Here is a 22,114-nt window from a genome sequence, read left to right on the forward strand (position 1 = left end):
GAACAAACAACAAAAGAACTTGACCATTAAAAAGCTACTATAGTGACAGGGAAGATCAAGACACAAATTAAGAAGAAGACAACAAAGTCAAAACTGCTTACATGCAAAGCCTCGAAATGGGAAAAAGTGAATTAGACAGAAGCCCAAAAGAATTCTTAGAAGAGTTCAAAAGAGATTTTAAAAATCAAATAAAAGATGTAGAGGAAAAATTGGGAAAAGAAATGAGAGTTTTGCAAGAAAATTATGAATTAACAAATTGGCAAAAGAGGCACACACACACACGCACACACACACAAAACTAAAGGAAATAACACCTTAAAAAAGAAAATTAGCCAAATGGCAAAAGAGGTACAAAAGCTCACTAAAGAAAAGAACTTCTTAAAAATTAGAACTAAACAAGTGAAAGCTAATGACTTTAAAAGATATCAAGAAATAATAAAATAAAGTACAAAGGATGAAAAAAATAGAAGAAAATGTGAAATATATCATTGGAAAAACTGACCTGGAAAACAGTTTGGTGAGAGATAATTTAATAATTATTGTAGTACCTGAAAGCCATGATTAAAAAAGAGTCTAGAAATAATATATTTTTTTAAATTACCAAGGAAAACTGCTTACATCTCTATGTGAGAACATGATACTTGTAACTTGTAAGAACTTTATCATTATCAGGGAAGTGAGATGATCTCAAAAAATATTAAGGGGTGAGAAAGAGGGTTGCACTGGGAGAAAGGACAAGGGAAAAAAAGAATGGGGAAAATTATCTCACATAAAAAGAGGCATAGAGGGAAGAGCTTTTACAGTGGAGGGGAAAATGTAGTGGGGGAGAGGTGAGGGACCTGGCAGGCAACACGTGAACCTAACTCTCATTGGAATTGGCGCAAAGAGGGAAAACATACCCAGTCAGTTGGGTATGGAAATCTCTTATCAAAAAGAGAAGAGGGGGAGAGCTTAAAGGGAGAGAGGGTACTGACAGAAGGGAGAATAGTTTAAAGAAGGCAGTGGTCAGAAGCAAAACAGATTTTTCAGGAGGGTCAGGGTAAAATGACAGACAGATAAAGATAAACAGGGGAAAAAACAGGAGGGAGGGAAAAGCACAGTTTGCAAGCATAATTGAATGTGAATGGGTTGAACTCATCCATAAAAAAGCCAGAATCCAACAATATGTTGTTTTCAAGAAAAACACTTCAGACAGACAGACAGACACACACACACACACACACACACACACACACACACACACACACACAGACAAACAGACAGACACACACACAGAGTAAAAATGAGGGTAAGGGGTTGGAGCAAAATCCATTAAGCCTCAGAAGAGATTTAAAAAAAAAAAGGCAGGAAGAGCAATCAATATCTCAAAGCAAAAGCAAAAATAGACCTAATTAAAACAGATAAGTAGGGAAAAGGGAACCATAGAAAACGAAGTACTATCAATTCTAAACACATATGCATCAAATGGCATAGCATCCAAATTCTTAAAAGATGAAGGAAGACAAAAGGAAATAGATAATAAAATTATACTATTAGGACACCTCAACTTTTCCCTCTCAGAAGTAGATAAATATAACCATAAAATAAATAAGAAAGAAGTTAAGGTGATGGATAGAATTTTACAAATGTTAGATATGATAGACCTTTTTAAAAAATTGAATGGAAATAGAAAGGAATGTACCTTTTTCTCAGCTGTACGTAACACCTACACAAAAACTGACCATGTATTAGAACATAAGAAAATCACAAACGATGCAAAAAAAAGAGAAATATTAAATGTATCTTTTTAGACCATACTGCAATAAAATAATATTCAATATAAGATCTTGGAAGTACAGATTAAAAATTAATTGGAAACTAAATAATATAATCCTAAAGAATGAGGGGAGTCAAAGAATAAATCATAAAAATAATCAATTATTTCATCAAAGAGAATGGTGCAATGTACCAAAATTTGTGGGATGCAGCAAACAAAGTGATTACGACAAAATTCATATCTCTAAATGCTTACATCAATAAAATAGAGAAAGAGTAGATCAATGAATTGGGTATGAAATTTAAAAAACTGGAAAAAGAACAAATTAAAAATCCCCAATTGAATACCAAGTTGGAAATCTTGAAAATCAAATCAGAAATTAATAAAACTAAAGTAAAAAAAACCCAAGACATTAAAATAATAAGTGAAACTAAGGGATGGTTTTATGAGGAAAAAAAATCAACAAAACAGATAAATGATTGGTTAATTTGATTATTTTAAAAAAAATCAAATTACCAGTATAAAAACATGGCTTAATGCACCAGCAATGAAGATGAAATTAAAGCAAGTATTAGGAGCTATTTTGCCCAATTATATGCCAACAAATCTGGCAATCTAACTGAATGGATGAATATTTACAAAAATATAAATTGCCCAGGTTAACAGAAGAGGAAAGAGAATACTTAAAAACCCTGTATTTGAAAAAGAAATTGAACAAGTCATAAATGAACTCCCTAAGGAAAAATCCCCAGTTCTAAATGGATTTACAACTGAATTCTATCAAACATTTAAAGAACAATTAATTGCAATATTTTATAAACCATTTGGAAAATTAGACAAAGGAGTCCTACTATATTATTCTTTTGTGACACAAATATAGTGTTGATACATAAGCCAGGAAGAGAAAAAGCAGAGAAAGAAAACTACAGACCAGTTTCCCTAATGAATATTGATGCAAAAAATTAAATAAAATACTAGCAAGGAGATTATAACAATATATCACAAAGGCTAAGCACTATGACCAGGTGAGATTTATACCAGGAATGCAGGGCTAATTCAACATTATGAAAACTATGAGCATAACTGACAATACCAATAAAAAAAAAAACAACAACATGGTTTTCTCAACAGATGCAGAAAAAGCTTTTGACAAAATACAACACTCATTCCTGTTAAAAACACACAAAAAGCATAGGGATATGTGGAACTTTCCTGAAAATGATAAGTAGTATCCGTTTAAAACAATCAGCATCTGTAATGGGGATAATCCAGTACGATTTGGGTTGAAGCAAAGATGCCCATGATCACCACTATTATTCAATATTGTACTAAAAATGCTAGCTATAGCATTAAGACAAGAAAAAGAAAGTGAAGGAATTATAATAGACAATAAGAAACAAAACTATCACTCTTTGCAGATGATATGATGGTATTTTTAGAGAATCCTAGAGAATCAAATAAAAACTATTTGAAACAATTGACAATTTTAGCAAAGTTGCAGGATATAAAATAAACCCACATAATTCATCTTTTTAATACCAAAAAAAGTTTAGCAGGATGAGATAAAAAACAGAAATCCCACTCAAAACAACTTCAAACAATACAAAATAATTGAAAGTCTGCCTGCCAAGACAGATGCAAGGAACTGCATGAGCACAACTGCAAAACTTTTCACACAAATAGAGAGATCTAAACAACTGGAGAAATATTAATTTCTCAGGGATAGGCCAAAAACAAAATATAATAAAAATGAAAATTCTATCTAAGTTAATTTCCTTATTAAGTGCCAAACAAATCAAACTACTAAAAAAATTCATAATACTAGAAAAAATAACAAAATTAATGTGGATCAACAAAAGGTCAAGAATATCTAGGGAATCAATGAAAAAAATGTCAAGGGAGATGCCCTAGCAGTACCTGATCTCAAACTGTATTACCAAACAGTAACTATGAAAACATTTGAATACTGCCTAAGAAGCAGAGGGGAACAACAGTGGAATAGATTAGGTACATAAAATATAATAGTAAATGACCACAATAATCAAGTGTTTGATAGATTCAAAGATCCAAGCTTATGAGACAAGAACCAACTATCTGACAAAAATTTCTGGGAAAACTGGAAAGCAGTGAGGCAGAAACTAGAGACCAACATATGCCAAGATAAGGTCAAAATGGGTACATGATTTATCTGTAAATGCTGATATCATAAGAGAATTAAGGGGGGGATGGAAAATTTTACCTGTCATATCTATGAATAAGGGAAGAATTTATGATCAAACAAGAGATGAAAAGGATCACAGGATATAAAATGGATCATTTTGGTTATATTAAATTGAAAAGTTTTTGCACAAAGAAAATCAATGCAGCCAAGATTAGAAGGAAACCAGGAAACTGGGAGAAATTTTTACAGCAAATTTCTCTGATAAAGGCCTCATTTTTAAAATACATAGAAAACTGAATCAAACTTATAATCATTCCCCAATTCATAAATGGTCAAAGGATATAAACAGGCAGGTTCCAGATGAAGAAATCAAAGCTCTCTATAGTCATATGACAAAAATGCTCTAAATCACTATTGATTAGAGAAATGCAAATTAAAAAAACTCTGAGGTACCACTCCAGACCTATGACATTGACTAATATGGCAGAAAAAGATGACAAATGTTGGAGGGGATGTGGAACAATTGGAACACTAATGCCTGGTTGGTGGAATTGTGAACTGATCCAACCATTCTGGAGAACTTGGAACTATGCCCAAAAGGGCTATAAAATTGTGCATACTCTTTGACCCTGCAATCCCACTATTAGATCTGTATTCCAAAGAGATAAAAGAAAAAGGAAAAGGACCTACATACACAAAAATATTTACAGCATCTCTTTGTGGAGAGAAAAAATTGGAAACTGAGGGGATGCCCATCAATTGGAGAATGACTGAACAAATTGTGGAATTTGATTGTGATGGAACATTATATGATGAGCAGGATGCTTTCAGAAAAACCTGGGAAGAATAACATGAACTGATGCAAAGTGAATTGAGCAGAGTCAGGAGATCATTGTACACAACATAGCAATGATCTGTTGTGAATGACTCAACTCTTCTCAGCAATACAATGATCCAAGAAAATTTTGAAGGGGTCATGATGAAAAATGCTGTCTACTTCCAGAGAAAGAACTGTTGGAGTCTGAATGCAGAATGAAGCATACCTTTTTCACTTTCTTTGTTTTTCTTGATTTTTTCTTTTTGCAACATGGCTAATATGGAAATGTTCTGCATGATTTTATAGGTATAATTGATATCACATTTCTTCTCAGTGGATGGGGGAGAGGTGGGAGGGAGAGAATAAAGAACAATTTTTTTTTAAAAACCACTAAAAACAAATAAATAATGTTTTTGTTTAGAAAACAGGCTGGTTAGCTTAGGTAGTTAGAAGACATGCTAATAAATCCCAGTTGATGAGTTCTATCAAAGCATGGGTCAATTAACTGTGCTTTGTTCCATGGCCATAGACTTTAACTTGAAATGTAGCCAGCTGCCCTTATGTCACTGTCCACAAGAGGATCAAGGTAGAAGAGTGTGAATGGATCAGCATGCATCTATCACCACTTCTAGAAAAAGTACATGCCCACTTGATAATGGCTACACAGAGAGGAAGAAAATGCTTTTTACCCTGTGTGCTGATTGTAAAAAAAAAATCTTCAATAAATGTGTATTACAAAATTGTTATTAGTGAGATATGCTGCTGAAAACACAGCTCAATCTTAGGATTGCAGAATGAGGCTAATTGGCTTGTCAATGTTAAATCATTTTATAGTAAGGGCATGCAATATGGTTCATGTTGAAAAGAAAATTTAGTTTTTTGCAAATGAGTACTAGGCAATGACCTAATCTCCATGCAACATTTGTGTAACAACTGAAGGAGTACACTCAATTCAATACAAAAAGTTATTAAGCCCCTTTTAAAGTAATAGGTGAAGTTTAACATTTAAAAAAAACAACTAAGATCTTGGCAATTGGTCACACCACTTCCTGGCAAGTAGAGGGGAAAAAATGGAAGCAGTGTCAGATTTTATATTCTTGGGCTCAAAGATGACCGCAGATGGTGAAGGCAGCCAGGAAATTAAAAGATGCTTGCTCCTTGGAAAGAAAGCTATGGCAAACATGGGAAGCATACTAAAAAGCAGAGATATCACCTTGCTAAGAAAGTTCCATATATTCAAAGCTATAGTTTTGCCAGTAGCAATGAATGGCTGTGAGAGTTGGACTATAACAAAAGCTGAATACCATAGAATCAACACTTTCAAACTGTGGTTCTGCAGAATATTTTAGAGAGTCCCTTGGACAGCAAGGAGATCAAATCAGTCAATACTTAAATTAATTCAGGATATTCACTGGAAGGTCAAATACTGGAGCTGAAGCTTAAATACTTTAACCACATAATGAAAAGATGGAACTCATTGAAAAAGACCCTGGTGTTGGGAAAAATTGAAGGCAAAAGGAAAAGGGGATGGCAGAAGATGAGATGGCTAGATAGTATCATGGAAATAACAAACTCTGACAAACTTCAAGAGATAGAAGGATAGAAGGATATGGCGTGCTGTGGTCCATGGGGTCACAAAGAGTTTGACACGACTGAAGGACTGAACAACAATAACAAAGGTAATGGATGAGGTGTAAGGGACACAACATGAGAAATGACATTGTCCCTGCTCTTTAAAAGCTTACAGTCAACTGGGGCAAAGGTATAAAAGGTATAGCATGGACAGAAAAATAAAATACATGACCAAATGTGGCAGGGGAAAAGGAGAATTCTAGGCAAAAATGTTCCCAGATAATTTGAGAGGGTAGAAAACACATTCGTTGAGGAAGGTTTCCTGGAGGAAGTGGCTCCTGAGCTTGACCTCAGACCTATGGACTTTGAATAAAGAAAAGCATAATAGCAGGCAGGATGACAAAGGAGTTCAGTACAGGTATATAGGGAAACCTACATGAACATAGAGGGACAGAACACAGCAGAACAATGTCAGTAGTTCATTTTGGCTGGAATAGAGTGTGTGAATGAGTATAATGTGAAAAAGAACTGGAAAGGTAAACTGGAAAGAGAATGTAAAGTATTTAAAATAAGGAATTTGGAATTGCTAAGAAATTTGTGTTTCATTCAATATGCAATAGAGAGCCACTGAAGATTCCTTCGGGTTATATACTGAAAGTTACTGCACCATTCTGAACTTCAAATATACCTGTCCAATTAAAAAGTCAGAAGTGATAATATGGTTAAACATCCATCCAGACCATCCTTATCTTCTTATACCTATGATTTTAGACATAAAAGATCACCATGAAATTTCCATTGAAGGCTATAATAATATGTGGTTTAGCTCTAAGCAAAGTAGTTTTAGGCACTATTGATTTATACAGAAATTTACATGACTATATGTTAAGCTAATATTTATTTTGATTTTATTCTCTAATTTTGGACCAAACACAGAGGGAAGTTAATGCTGAAAATTTCTCTTGAAAATAACACACCATGACATGAACACAAAACCCTAAAAATTTAAAAATAAAGTCCCTTTCATTTATATTTCCTATGCTATATGTTAACATATTCTATGATTTACTAATAATGGTGGCATGCTCTTAATAAGAACAAGTTACTGAAAATCTAACAATTCTTTTACTTTGACATATATAATTTTTCTAATTATTTTATAATAACTTTATTTTTTTTAAATTACAAAATCATCATGAACAGTAATGAAAAAGTGCTTTTGATTTTTAAGCTGATATTGGACCACATTCTTTCTGATGATCCCTGCACAGCACATTTTCAAGCTAATATAATTTAGTCTGGCCACATGTGATTCTATAGGCAATAGCAGAAACTCCATGCTAAATCATAGATTGGTCTGTTATCAAGGCAACTCCCCAAGAAATCTAGAAATGTAGCTAACAATTTGCCATACAAAAAACCAGAGTTCTCCTAGCCCACTCAATCCTGCATATTGAAGTGGTTATTTCTTGGTGCTTCTTTGGAGCCATCAATAACATTTACAAATTCAATGGTACACTTGTCCCTTGAAAGATTTTGTTTCTACTGAAACAGCAATGAAGGTCATGATACTGGAATGAGACATGTAATTCAGTAAAGAAGTGGCAAGAGAGTTCCCCAACTTTCTTTACAGAACTTGTTTTACCTCTGCCATCAGAATGTCTGGCAAAGTAATAATATTTAACTTAGAAAGCCTTTCATAACGACATTGTACTGTGTCTAATAATATATGTACCAAAATGTACAAACAGAAGCTTAAACAGTAGTTGTTTTACAGAAAACTAGGTACCTTACACATCAGAAAATGCCTAAGGTTATATACAGAGAATGAACATATATAAGTATGAAAGATACGCATTTCTGGCATTCATGAAAAGAAGTATCAAACAGCTTGCCAACATTTGACATACTATGTATACTCAGAAAGATAAGTTATGCCATGTACAACTTTCATAGCAACAAATTATCAATTTATAAAATTCAAAGTCAACATATTGTGCCTTACAGTCATTTAAGCTGGCAAGACTTAAAAGTACGTACAAATCTGAAGAAATGTATTGGAAATATTTGATTTATGTTAAACAGTGCCACTATATTTAAACATTCAACCTGCTCAACAAAACAGCATCCTATGCTTTAGCTTTGTGATCAATTTACATATATCCTTCCAATGTATACTACTCAAGTAAATTCAATATAAAAAAGACCATTCAGTATCTTAAGAATAAGCCTTGTTTCAAGTAAATTTCTTGAACAACAAGAACCACAAAATTTTTTTTAAACTGGCACTGCACTATAAAAGGAAGCCATGTACTGAGTAAGTCCTACATCTAACAAGAACCTTCTCCTGAGAGAACCAAGATGGCAAAGCAAGGAAGGCCTTCAGTTAAGTAAGGGCCTCTAAGCAGCGTGTCAGAAAGAAATTGTTTTTCTGCTTCTTTTGATGGCCTACGCTTTCAAGTCAGGAAATTAGAAACAGGTGTGCCAGAGGGCACACACATCCTTGCTCCACACTGAAAAACACGCGTTTTCAATTTTCAAACATGAAAGGGACTCCTGTTGAATGAAAGGAGAAATGAAAATCCAGCTCTGCTTCTGCAAGCCATATGAAGAAAGCTTAAGAAATCTCTGACAAGTTTCTTGACTTACTCTCTATCCAAGTGACATCAGGTACAGCTTCCCAATAGGGAAGGAAAGGCATTCCTTTGAGTGAGGACAACCAAAAAGAAAATTACACTCAAGATGACAGTGTCAGCATTTTCATCTATAACTTCTTCCTGAGCTTCTGGTTTTACTGCATTTTATTTTACCATGTGTTGCTCAGTTAAAATATTTTCCTTTTCTTCAAAATAAATGAGAAGTTACATGCATTAAAAAATGCGCATGATGCCTCCTAATTTTGCACAAAATGTTTACCCCACTATATCAGAAGTCTCCAAACTCATGCAAAGGGGTAATGTACTTTTTTCATTTACCTCAAATTTTTAAGAATATTTGGGGTTGGATGTGCTGGTAGCCACCCATAGCCTTTGGAGGACAGAGACAACTCATCAGAAGAGAGGGGACTTCCAGCTGCTTCAACTGATTTTCAAGATTGACCAGTGTCTATCCTCATCAACAAAAGGAGAGAGGAAAAGGACACTTCCACTATAGATTTATTAGCTTAACAATGGCAAAGAGACTGAGATATGGGTTAGCCAGCATTTTGGAACATCCTGGTTAACAATGCTAAACAGAGTTCAGGATTGGTCAGGAAACTTTATAATTAACTGAAGGTGTTATTATAAAACTAATTAAGATCACAGACTGTAAGCTTTCTGAGGGCAGATACCACAACTTATATTTTTCTTGATCATCCACTATTCAGGACACACAGTAAGAACAGTAGTAGCTGAATGAATGATTGATCATGAAAATAATTTAAAGAGTTCTTTTATACAAAGACTATAAATCTGAATTCAATTTCTGTGCAAAAAAGAATCCATAAAAATATATTTTCCATCTTTAATGACAAAAGAAAACATGAGGTTGAATGGGCCTGCTAAGGAAATGATTTCACACATTTCTGAATTTGGATATTTCATGTTTTTATTTTGAAATGCAGTAAATTGCAGCTAACTAGGAAGCAGTAAATAATATATTAATAGTCCATCAGACAAGAAACGACCTTCAACTATACTTAGTAATACTATCTGGGCAGAAATCATGTCACTGTTACAATCATTTTAGTTCTGAGAAGCTGTCAGTATACATGCTGTATCTGTAAAGGGACATTTTTCAACGACCATACAACTAGTCCAAAAAACCAAGAGCCTTTAAAATGGGAAGTTTACAAATGTGGCATTTATGTCCTCATATTTGAGAACAATAATCCTCAGAAAGATTTTTCAAAGCATCATCCAAAAGTTTCTGACCCTGGAAGTTCTACCTCATTTTATTATTTCAACCAAAGTGGCTGCTGCTTACACAGAACGCTCTATGTGTCTTGTTAGTTTAGAAACATTACAGAAATTATTTCTTTTACATGGAAAAGAAGCTTCTGTAAAGCAAAAGGCAAAACATTTTCTTTGGACTCAGTCATGTAAGTGGGAGGAAAAGGCAAAAAGAAGTCCAGGATCCCTACTGTTCCATTTTCTCACCTATACCAATGGAAAAATAATTACTTCAGATGTTTGTGTAGGACACAGAAGCATCTAATAATCATAAAGTGAAATTTAAAAGGCTATTATCCATTGTTTCACTTGAATTATCAATTTGAAGCTTGTTCTATTGTCATTTTAGAGTAATATTTGATCCTGACTTCTTCAAATGCTAAGCCACAAAGAAGTGGCTTCTTCACCATACAACTAATGACATCATTGGATTATGCATTCTGTCAGTCAACAAGCATTTATTCAGAAGTATCTTAAACACAAAAGGAAATATCACCACAAAACTTAGAATGCTGATATTTGAGAATGCTTTAAAACTTATACAGGGCATGAATGGGAAAAGGATAGAGCATTTCAAAGTTGGAAGGAACCTTTAAATGGTATTTAGTCCATCAAATGCCAGGAAAAAAAAAAAAAAACCTTCTACTACATACCTGAAAAGTGGTTATCCCACCTTTGCTTGGGGATCTCCAATGAATTCTATGATTCAGTGAGTGGGAATGGAAACAGCCCATTCCACTTTTGGAAAGCTTGAATTATCAGTTAAGTTTTCCCTAACATTAAGCCTAAATTTGCCTCTTTAAAAAATCCACCCACTGCTTGTAGTTCTGCCTTCTAGAGCCAAACAGAACAACTGTAATCTCTCTTCCACATGACAGCCTTTCAAATAATTGAAGACAGAGATCATTTCTCCCTAAGTCTTCTCCAGGCTAAAAATTCCAAGTTCCTTTAACCAAATGTCATTTGGCAGTCGACACCTGTACCTGGCCATTCTACAGGCATCTCAACAACATATCCCAAATGGAACTCATTATCTTAACCCTACACTCATCCTCCAAACCTTTCTGTTCCTACTGAGAGTACCACTAACTTTCCAATCCCTCTTGCTTGCAACTTTGGAATCACATTTAACTGTTCATTTTCTTTCACCCTCAATCCCATATCCCAAATTTGCCAAATTTTTTGACTGAACCACTGAAATAGCTCCTACTTCCATCTCCCTCTCTTTACTTGAATAATCATCACCTTAGTTCAGGCCTGCATGACCTCTGGTCTGCTTAATTGAAATAGCCTCCATACGGCTAACAAAATAATTTTCCTAAAAGCACAGACCTAATCATACTGCTGCTCTTGCTCTACTCATAAATATTAAATGGTTTACCATATCCTACAGAAGAAAATACAAACTCCTCTACTGGACAAAGTCATTCAGATGATGCAGAGAAAATAATGCTGCATTTGAGTACTGAATGCAGAATAATGCATAAAGGTCTGAATTTGAAGTTATAAGACCTGAGTTCAAATCCTGGTTTTGACCCTTAATATCTGGGAGACCTTGGCCAAGTCAATTAATGACTTCCATCCTCAATTTCCTCATATGGAAAATAATGAAATTAGACTAGGTGACTGCTAAGATATTTTTTAGCTATGTCTTCAGCTTCATTCCTGGAAAGTACTGGAGAACTACTTTGATTCCTCTGAAACGCTGTACACGGTCCATGCAATGAAATGGTCCTAATGTTTCCCATAACTGACCATTCTATCTCCTACCTCCCCAACTTTACAAAAGCTGACCCCATGCCTGAAATGTAAGTGCATCCTCATCTGTGACTCTTGGAATTCCAAACTTCCTTCAAGGAGCAGCTCAGGTAATATTGCCTTATAAAGACTTTTCCTGATTTTTTCCGGTTTAACAACTCTACCCATCCTGATATTACTTTGCATTTGCTTTGAAAATACTCTGTATCATCTCTGCGTGTACCCATTATACAACTGACCCCAAAGGAATATACTTAAGGACAGAGCTGATTTTTTAAAAATTATTTAATTTATTTAATGTATTTAGTTTTCAGCATTGATTTTCACAAGAGTTTGAATTACAAATTTTCTCCCCATTTCTACCCTCCTGCCCCCTCCAAGGTGGCATATATTCTGGTTGCCCCATTCCCCAGGCAGCTCTCCCTTCTGTCACCCCACTCCCCTTCCATCCCCTTTCCCCTTATTTTCTTGTAGGGCAAGATAAATTTCTATGCCCCATTGCCTGTGTATCTTATTTCCCAGTTGTATACAAAAACTTATTTTTTTGTTTTTGAACATCTGTTTTTAAAACTTTGAGTTCCAAATTCTCTCCCCTCTTCCCTGCCCTTCCCACCCACCCTCCCTAATAACTCAAGTAATTCAACATAGGCCACATGCATATCATTATGTAAAACCCTTCCACAATACTCATGTTGTGAAAGACTAACTATATTTCCCTCTCTCCTATCCTGTCCCTCTTGGATCAATTTTCTCCCTTGACCCTGTCCCTTTTCAAAAGTGTTTGTTTTTGATTACCTCCTCCCCCTATCTGCCCTCCCCTCTATTGTCCTCCCTTTTTTATCTTCTTTCTCCTTCTTTCCTGTGGGGTAAGATACCCAATTGAGTGTGCATGGCAGTCCCTCCTCAGGTCAAATCCAATGAGAGCAAGATTCCCTCGTTCCCCCTCACCTGCCCCCTCCTCCCTTCCAGAGAACTGCTTTTTCTTGCCACTTTTATGTGAGATAATTTACCCCATTCTATCTCTCCCTTTCTCCCTCTCTCAATATATTCCTCTATCATTGCTTAATTTGATTTTATTTTTTTAGATATCATCCCTTCATATTCAGCTCACCCTGTGCCCTCTCTCTCTATATATATACACATACATACACACACACATACATATATACATATATGTGTGTGTGTGTATATATATACACATACACATACACATACATATACATATACATACGTATATTCCCTTCAGCTACCCTAATACTGAGGTCTCATGAATCATACACATCATCTTTCCATGTAGGAATGTAAACAAAACAGTACAACTTTAGTAAGTCCCTTGCGATTTCTTTTTCTTGTTCTTTTTCTCAATTACCTTTTCATGCTTCTCTTGATTCTTGTGTTTGAAAGTCAAATTTTCTCTTCAGCTCTGCTCTTTTCACTGAGAAACCTTGAAAGTCCTCTATTTTATTGAAAATCCATATTTTGCCTTGGAGCATGATACTCAGTTTTGCTGGGTAGGTGATTCTAGGTTTTAATCCTAGCTCCATTGACCTCCGGAATATCATATTCCAAGCCCTTTGATCCCTTAACATAGAATCTGCTAGATCTTGGATTATTCTGATTATGTTTCCACAATTCTCAAATTGTTTCTTTCTGGCTGCTTGCAGTATTTTCTCCTTGATCTGGGAGCTCTGGAATTTGGTGACAATATTCCTAGGAGTTTTCTTTTTGGGATCTTTTTCAGGAGGTGATCAGTGGATTCTTTCAATTTCTATTTTACCCTCTGGCTCTAGAATATCAGGGCAGTTCTCCTTGATAATTTCTTGAAAGATGATATCTAGGCTCTTTTTTTGATCATGGCTTTCAGGTAGTCCAATAATTTTTAAATGATCTCTCCTAGATCTATTTTCCAGGTCAGTGGTTTTTCCAATGAGATATTTCACATTGTCTTCCATTTTTTCATTCCTTTGGTTCTGTTTTATAATATCCTGATTTCTCATAAAGTCACTAGCTTCCACTTGCTCCAATCTAATTTTTAAGGTAGTATTTTCTTCAGTGGTCTTTTGGACCTCCTTTTCCATTTGGCTAATTCTGCCTTTCAAGGCATTCTTCTCCTCATTGGCTTTTTGGAGCTCTTTTGCCATTTGAGTTAGTCTACTTTTTAAGGTGTTTTGTTCTTCAGCGTATTTTTCAGTATTTTTGGGGGTCTCCTTTAGCAAGTCATTGACTTGTTTTTCATGGTTTTCCCGCATCCTTCTCATTTCTCTTCCCAATTTTTCCTCTACTTCTCTAACATGCTTTTCCAAATCCTTTTTGAGCTCTTCCATGGCCTGAGACCAGTTCATGTTTTTCTTGGAGACATTTGATCTAGGCCCTTTGATTTTGTTGACTTTTTCTGGCTGTATGTTTTGGTCTTCTTTGTCACCAGAGAAAGATTCCAAAGTCTGAGTGTGAATCTGAGTGCGTTTTCGCTGCCTGGCCATGTTCCCAGTCAACTTACTTGATCCTTGAGTTTTTCAGTGGGGTATGACTGCTTGTAGAGTAAAGCGTACTTTGTTCCAAGCTTGAGGGGATGTGCTGTTGTTTAAAGAGCTATTTCTATACAGCCAGCTCTGCCACACCAGCACTCCTCCTCCCCCAAGAACCACCAACCTGGACCTGACTCAGATCTTAAGCAGGCTCAGCACTCCCCTCAGATCTGCCACTTAATTCCTCCTACCAGGTGGGCCTGGGCCCAGAAGCAACTGCAGCCATAGTTCTGTAGCTGCACCTCCTCCACTGCCCCCAGGGGGTGGCCGAACTATGAACTTTCACTCTGTCTACCGCAGCTTTTCCCACTAACCTCTGTTGTCTTTGGTGTTTGTGGGTTGAGCAGTCTGGTAACTGCCACAGCTCACTGATTCAGGGTGCTAGGGCCTATTCTGCCTGGCTCCTGGTCTGGTTGGTCCTGCCGACACTCACGCTGGGCTCCACTCCCCTCCGCTCCCAGCTGCATGTGCGATAGACCTCACCCAGCAACCATCCAGGCTGTCCTGGGCTGGAGCCCTGCTTCCCTCTGCTATTTTGTGGGTTCTGCAGTTCTAGAATTTGTTCAGAGCCATTTTTTATAGGTTTTTGGAGGGACCTGGTGGGGAGCTCACACAAGTCCCTGCTTTCCAGCCACCGTCTTGGCTCCACCCCACAGGGCTGATTTTTTATTTTGTCTTAGTATTCTCATGCCTAACACAGTTTTTGTGGGGAACAAAGAAGGCATTTAATAATTCTTTGTGAATTAAGTTCAACTGAATCTTAAGACTTCACTACCTTGGTTGCTATATGTTTTGTTGCTTTGGAAAGGAAAGACTATCATATCTCAGATATAGTTCAACCCCCTCAACATACATAACAAGTATTCATTCTGCCTTCAAAGACCTAAAGTGGAAGGAATCCAAATAACTCTCAAGACAGTCCATTCCACTTTTGGATAGTCCTAATCACTCCACAGACTTTGGATATCAAGTCTAAATATAGTTTTTATAACTAACATCACTCTTCTGAGTTCAGTCCCTGGCACAAATCTAATCTAACTTCCACATCACATCCCTTCAGATACTTGCAGATACCTATCAGATTGATATCTCCTTGATCTTCTATTCTAAATATCCACATTGCCTTTAAAGGATCTTAACATGCCAAGAACTTGATACCTTCACCATCTTGGTTGAACGATGTTCTTTAGCTTACCACTTGTCTGAGGCCAGATTTGAACTCAGGTTTCTAATTCCAAGACAGCAATCCATCCACATAGATACTATCTAAACAGGGTTGCATACAAAAGGACTATTATCTCCTCATTATCAATACAGCTAAAGAAACATAAGCTTTCTCACCTGCCGTATCATACTGTGGACTTCTATTGAGACCGCAGTACATCGAGACAACCAGAATATTTTCAAACGAAAATAATTAAAAGGATGTTTCTCCCCTCCTCCACTGTACATGTAAGTTGATTTTTTTTTCAAACCCAAGTCTAAGATTTTTTTTAATCTATTGAATTTGCAAGTGGCAAATCAGTAATGACTATTCTTTGGGCCATTCAATATAAGGCCACATTAAGTCACATTCTGGAATCTAGCAGTATTTCTGGCTATATAATAGGGTCTGGAATTATAGTTTTCTGGTTTAAGATTAGCAATAGGAGGGAATATGAAAAGAGAGCCAAGTATTTAAATTGTAACCCTTGCCAGTCACAATTCTCTAATTTTTAATACTACCAGCAGATATAAGGTAGGGAAAAACCAAATACAAAAACCTTCAGCAATCCTGTACTTCTACTCTGCAAAAAGGGAAACAAGTACAATATTAAATCTCTTAAGTATTTTATTAAAAGTGACAACCAATATTATAGCTAAGAATAAAGTCCATAAATCCCAACTTCCAGTCATCTGATTTAATTAATTAAGATTACACTGAGTAGCTATTACATATTTGGCTAAGAAGCTACATGATAGAGAAGAAAGACAGCTGGACTTTGAATCAAAAAACTGAATTTCAGTACTGACTCTGGAACTTGCTAGCTATGAGGCCTTCATCAAATAACTTATTCTTGGTGCATGTCAGTTTTCTCTTCTGTAAAATAGGGATAATAACTTCCATTAACTGCATGACATAGTAGTAAAAGAACTGGACTTGGAAAGAGGAATAAGAATTCGAATCCTGCTTCAGATACCAGCTAAAACCCCTGGGCTAGTCACTAAACCTGTCTGTGCCTCAATTTCGTCATAGAGAAAATAAGAAGGTTGGATTCACCAGCCTCTAAGATATTTCCAGCTCTCAATCTATGACTTAGGGAAGCTAAATTCAAATCTGACATCAGACACCTACCAGCTATGTGACCCTGAGCAAGTCATGTAAGTGTTGTCTGTCTAAATTTCTTCAATTATAAACTTTCAATATTTTTGGGAGGAAAGTGTTATGTAAACCTTAATACACTATGCAATGGTGAATCATCATCATCATCATCATCATCATCATCATCATCATCATCATCATCACCACCTAACTTTCAAATAAAAGGATGTTTGATATAGTAGATAGAAGTCAGGCTTTGGAGTGAGAAAGACTTAGGTTCACATCTTGCCTCTGAGGCATACTGGCCATGAGAACATGGGTGAGCCCCTTAACATCTCAAGACTACTTGGCAACTCTCTAAGATTATAGTTAAAGATAAGTTGCCAATCTGCACTGATGAGAGGATTACTACAATGTTAGTTTCCCGCACAAATGAAATACAGGTTTGCATACCTTCCCCCATCCCCTAAAATCACAAAAGTCATTAAAACAAAATAAATTCCATGTCGCAAGATAAACTAAGAACATTTCTGAGACTATACAAAGAGATGTGTGTATATGTATATAAAATTTTATCATATTATATATGTAATTTTATATGTATTATAACATTTATAAATATACAATTACAGTATATTTTTAATATATACATATGATTTTAAGGAGCAAGTGTTTCCTCAAATTGAGGAAACTTAATCTACCAAGGTAGATCACTGCAACTACTCTGCAATTTAGATATCTTGGTACATTAAGAGGTTTTGTGAACTTGACCAAGGTCACACAGCCAGGATGGCCTTCTATCACAGACCAGACTTTTTTTCAGGATTTAGTCAGGTTTTCCTGACTAGGAAGGAGTCAAGGTCTCTAAAAACAATATTACCATGTCTAGAAATTTATTAGAGTAAAACTTAGCGCATGATTGTAACCCTTTATATAATTCTATATATTTTCTATAAAAGCATTCTATCATATATTTGAAATGATCAATATTATTGATTATTGATTTCTTATTGACTCTATTTACAAATAATTGCTTTTGTCCTACAATTGCTAGTCATGGTTCTCTGTCTCTGGACTTAGTTCAGAATTTAGCTGTTCTGTAACGGGTTAAGTTTATAAATCCAGCGTTCCTGCAAATCACTGATCTATTCTTGCCTCAAGGAATTTAACTGACCTTGAGAGATATGTGTGAATTCAAGGAAGTCAGGCCTAGTATCTTTACACTACCAAGCTACCTTTCAAGAATGTCTGGTTTGCTGTCCAAGGGGTCTGGTCCATTATCTCTAAACTTTGCAGCTGCACTCAAATAATGAGCACTTTTTAATCTCATAAGGAAAGAAGATGGAGGGCGGGTTTTCTGCTAGCCCCCATTACCAAACTTTCAAACAATCATGTTGTTCACTGCGCCTCAGTTCAAACAGACACATTACCCTCAATCCCATGGGGTTATTTACCATATTGTTCTTTGTTTTATACTCCCCAAAATCTACATAAGGGAAGTTGTCTGTGTACTCAGGGTCTTTGGCATAAATGGAAGCAAGCCACAGACCTATTTATTTATAGGCAGCATGCCCCTGGTAATACATATTATCTTGTTCAGAAAATCACTTCAGTTTACCTTTTTGTTAAATTTTTATCACAGCATATTCTTTCATGTGGTCCTCTTAACAGTCTTGCTAAAATTGCAAAGTAGCACTACCCTTTTGTGATCTAGATAAGGAAACTTTAAAAGTATAGGAAATTGGTCTCCTATCTCCTACTTAGTTTAGTACACCCTCAACCACACCACACCCCACACCAAAATGGCCTAAAGAAAGTATCTTCAGAAGAATCAATTAAATTCTTAAAAGAAATTTTCACTTCAAGACTATTCAGTTTGTCAAATTTTCAGTAAAACTAATCAAATTAAGTAAGGTTATCAATTACTGATTAATCCAAAATGAAGTTTTCTGGAATGTCATAATAATCTGGGGATAGTAACAATAGTGAAGATTTCTTTATTATTAACACAAAAGTATTTATCAAATATGAATTTAGACACCAACCATTTGCCAACTTGGAAGTTTTTATATTTTTTTTAACTTTTTGATTATTTTATACTTTATCTTTTTGCTTTTTTTAACTTTTTTACTTTATTATTTTCATTTATATCATGCAGATTTTCTGGGTTTTTTTAAAATATCTAAGCATTTCCCATAGTCTATGAAAAAAATGGAATTTCAATAATAGTTGTTGTCTTTATCATTCAAGGAATTATATATTCAGCACTAAAACAGTCTTCAACTCAAACAATTTCCTCAGGAAGTCTGCTACTCACTTTTGTAACAGACTGTCACTTTTAAAATAATTTTCTATCTAACATATGACACTATCAATTGAATTAAGTTACTCAAAAAGGAATGGTCAGTAAAATTCTATTCCACTTTCTATTAAACATATTTGAAACAAAATTGAGATTGCTAAGAGGCGGGGGGGGGGGGGGCAGGATCTAATTTTGGAAGTTTTAACCTGTGTGAAAGTCAGTGACCCTTAAAAGGCCACAAATATCAACAATCTCTGGCAAGCCCACTAGCAATGTGCATGATTCAATCCTAGTCTCTCTGCATTACCCAATCCTTGATACAAAAATGAATCTGTTTCAGTTATTTAAATAGACAAAGTTGAATAACAAGGAAAATGGTCATGAAAGCAGCAAATACCTGAGGTACTCACAGCTGTGGAGTAAGGATTTTGAACTCCAGTATTTTCAGCCCAACAACCACATCCATAAAGAGCAGCCTGGAGCAGGGGGAGAAAAAGGAAAAAGATACATTTGAATTTCTAAAGCTATAATTAACTATGAGTCTTCAACAGTATAATGGGGGAAGGTAGGGACATACTCATCCGGAAAGAACTTGGTTACATTATTCAGAGTATTTTTTTCCATAACTATTATATATTGATAACAATAATGTGTAAAATACCTAGTCAGTCCCATTCTAAGAAATAAATTATATTCAAAGAACAACACAAGTACAGTTCATATGTCCTGTCAGTTTTAGCCTCAATTAAATGGAGAATACTATTTTTTTCTTAAGGTAAACTAAATTAGAAACTTATCTATCCCACTTATCACCATAGCTATACCTTTATGGATCTTTTCCAGGTTTATCATATGTTTACAAAATTACAGGTGTCAGAACTATATCCAAGTTCTGTCTAAAATCAATTCCATAAGAATTTACTGAATAACTAATGCCTTGTCAACTGCCTGTGGAAGTGTTGCAGCCCCTTTCTCTTCAGCAGCCATAGCTACTAAAGACCTGGAAAAGAAAGTTCTCACCAAAATCCTTATTGTTGTCAAAAAGTTCAGTTGCAGAAACTGATTTGATTTTATCCATGGAAACAACATCAAAGCAGATACATTATCATCCACTTTGCCCCTACACCCATAAGGATCCCCTGGATCTTTCCATCTAATGTACAGCTGAGATCTCCCTATGGTTTGTCCCCTCCCCTGACCATTGAAATGTGAGCACTTTGCAAAAAGGGATAGTCTTATTTTTCTATTTGTAGCCCCAGGGCTTAGAATAGCATTTTGCACATCCTTAGTACTTAATAATTGCTCTGTCAAGCATTTATTAATCTATTATAAATTTTGAGCTGTAAGGGAACTTAAATATCATCTTCTCCAGTACCTCCATTTGACAGATGCAGAAACTGAGGTGTAAAGAAGTGTAACACAGTAATATGGTATGACAACTGTAACATAGTAACATAACTAGGATTCAAATTCAGATCATCTGGCTCCAAGTCCACTTAGACTATACCAAGCTACCTTTCCACTGCTATGAAAAAAATATTCATGAGCATCAAACAATTAAGAATATATTGGATATTGTGGTTGTGCATAAGACCATGATAATAATTGTTCTCTGTCCAATACTGTTCCTAACATAATTTATTTATGAGGAAAGAGAAGTTAAAGTTGCTTTTTGGTCAATAGGCTGATCTTTGCAGAAAATAATCCATGATAACTTCTAGATCTTTTTCCTGAGTCACAACTGATAACCATAAATACAGTTTGGATTATGGTTCACCAAATGTTTTATCATGAACACAATGAAGTTCCTCTGTTCCCTTCCTGTCAATGACAGTTTAATAAGATCCAGCAAATTTCTTTAATGAAAGACTGGCAATTTGGGGGATACTTTCCTTCAGATCATTTATAAGAATACTAAATGTTGTCACTTCCAGTCCCTGAAGAAACTTAATTTATCAAAGAAGTGTCTATTTACTCATATCTTTCACATTTTGTCTCTCAGTATATCTCTATTTTTATTGATCCTATAAGCACTCAGTCACAGGCAGCTGCAATCATAACTGTATGAAACTGGGTGGGCTGAGCTAATGGCACAACAGAGTCAAGAAGCAGTCAGAGGGTTCCCCTCTCCCATCCACTTCTGTATATCAAGTGAGAAGTAACAACCATAACTGGGTATCACAACAGTTTCCTCACTGCTGGTTGTGTCAAGATGGTCAAAGAAATTATTAACAAAAATAAAATATTATCGAAGTAAGAAACTAGAGCAAAACCAATGGCATAACACTGAGAGAATGAAAGAAAAAATGAGGTAAGACTAAATATTTTTGAGTTAAAATTATCTGATTAAAGACTTTTCAATGAGGCACATGAAAATCTTAATGCATTTAGAAAAACTAAGTACTTGAACTATCAATGGTTTTTTAAACTAGTCATGTGTGAGTCTTCAGTCTCAAAGAATATTTTAAAAACCTCCTTTCATGTCATTTCAACATGTAAATAAGAACTTCATTCTTACATTTAATGTTGAATTTTCATTAAACTCTACTTCACCTTTACTTACAATCCAATGATAATTTTTCATATTTTTAAGACAATTTGTCACACATTCAGTCACCAATTTCACTTAACTAGCTTTCCAACATTTTCACTATTTTTCTCTGGATTCTCCTAATTTTCCAACTGTCTTAATTTGTAAATCCTCAAATTTAAACTCCAATATATACACAACATATTGCACTCAATCAGTTTAAGATTAATTTTTGTGGGGCAGCTAGGTGGCGCAGTGAGTACAGCACCAGTCCTGGAGTCAGGAGGACCTGAGTTCAAATCCAGCCTCAGACACTTGACACATGTACTAGCTGTGGGACCTTGGGCAAGTCACTTAACCCCAATTGCCCTCCAAAAAAAAATCAATTTTTTTCAATGGAATTCCAAGACTCATGGCAGAATACTATCAAGATTATTTATTCATAAGAATACCCCAGAA

General features: G+C 35.4%; 1 protein-coding gene across 2 annotated transcripts in view; it reads right to left on the reverse strand.

Moving 5' to 3' along the window:
* Positions 1–22,114, reverse strand: part of TASP1 (taspase 1) — a 286,585-nt gene that overhangs the window by 133,236 nt on the left and 131,235 nt on the right. For both annotated transcript variants that reach the window (XM_036748085.1, XM_036748086.1), the window contains exon 9: positions 19,523–19,601. In XM_036748085.1, coding sequence (XP_036603980.1) covers positions 19,523–19,601 — 79 coding nt within the window. The remainder of the gene's footprint in view (positions 1–19,522; positions 19,602–22,114) is intronic.

The sequence above is a fragment of the Trichosurus vulpecula genome, chromosome 3 (assembly GCF_011100635.1).
Source record: "Trichosurus vulpecula isolate mTriVul1 chromosome 3, mTriVul1.pri, whole genome shotgun sequence".
NCBI classification, from domain to species: Eukaryota; Metazoa; Chordata; class Mammalia; order Diprotodontia; family Phalangeridae; genus Trichosurus; species Trichosurus vulpecula.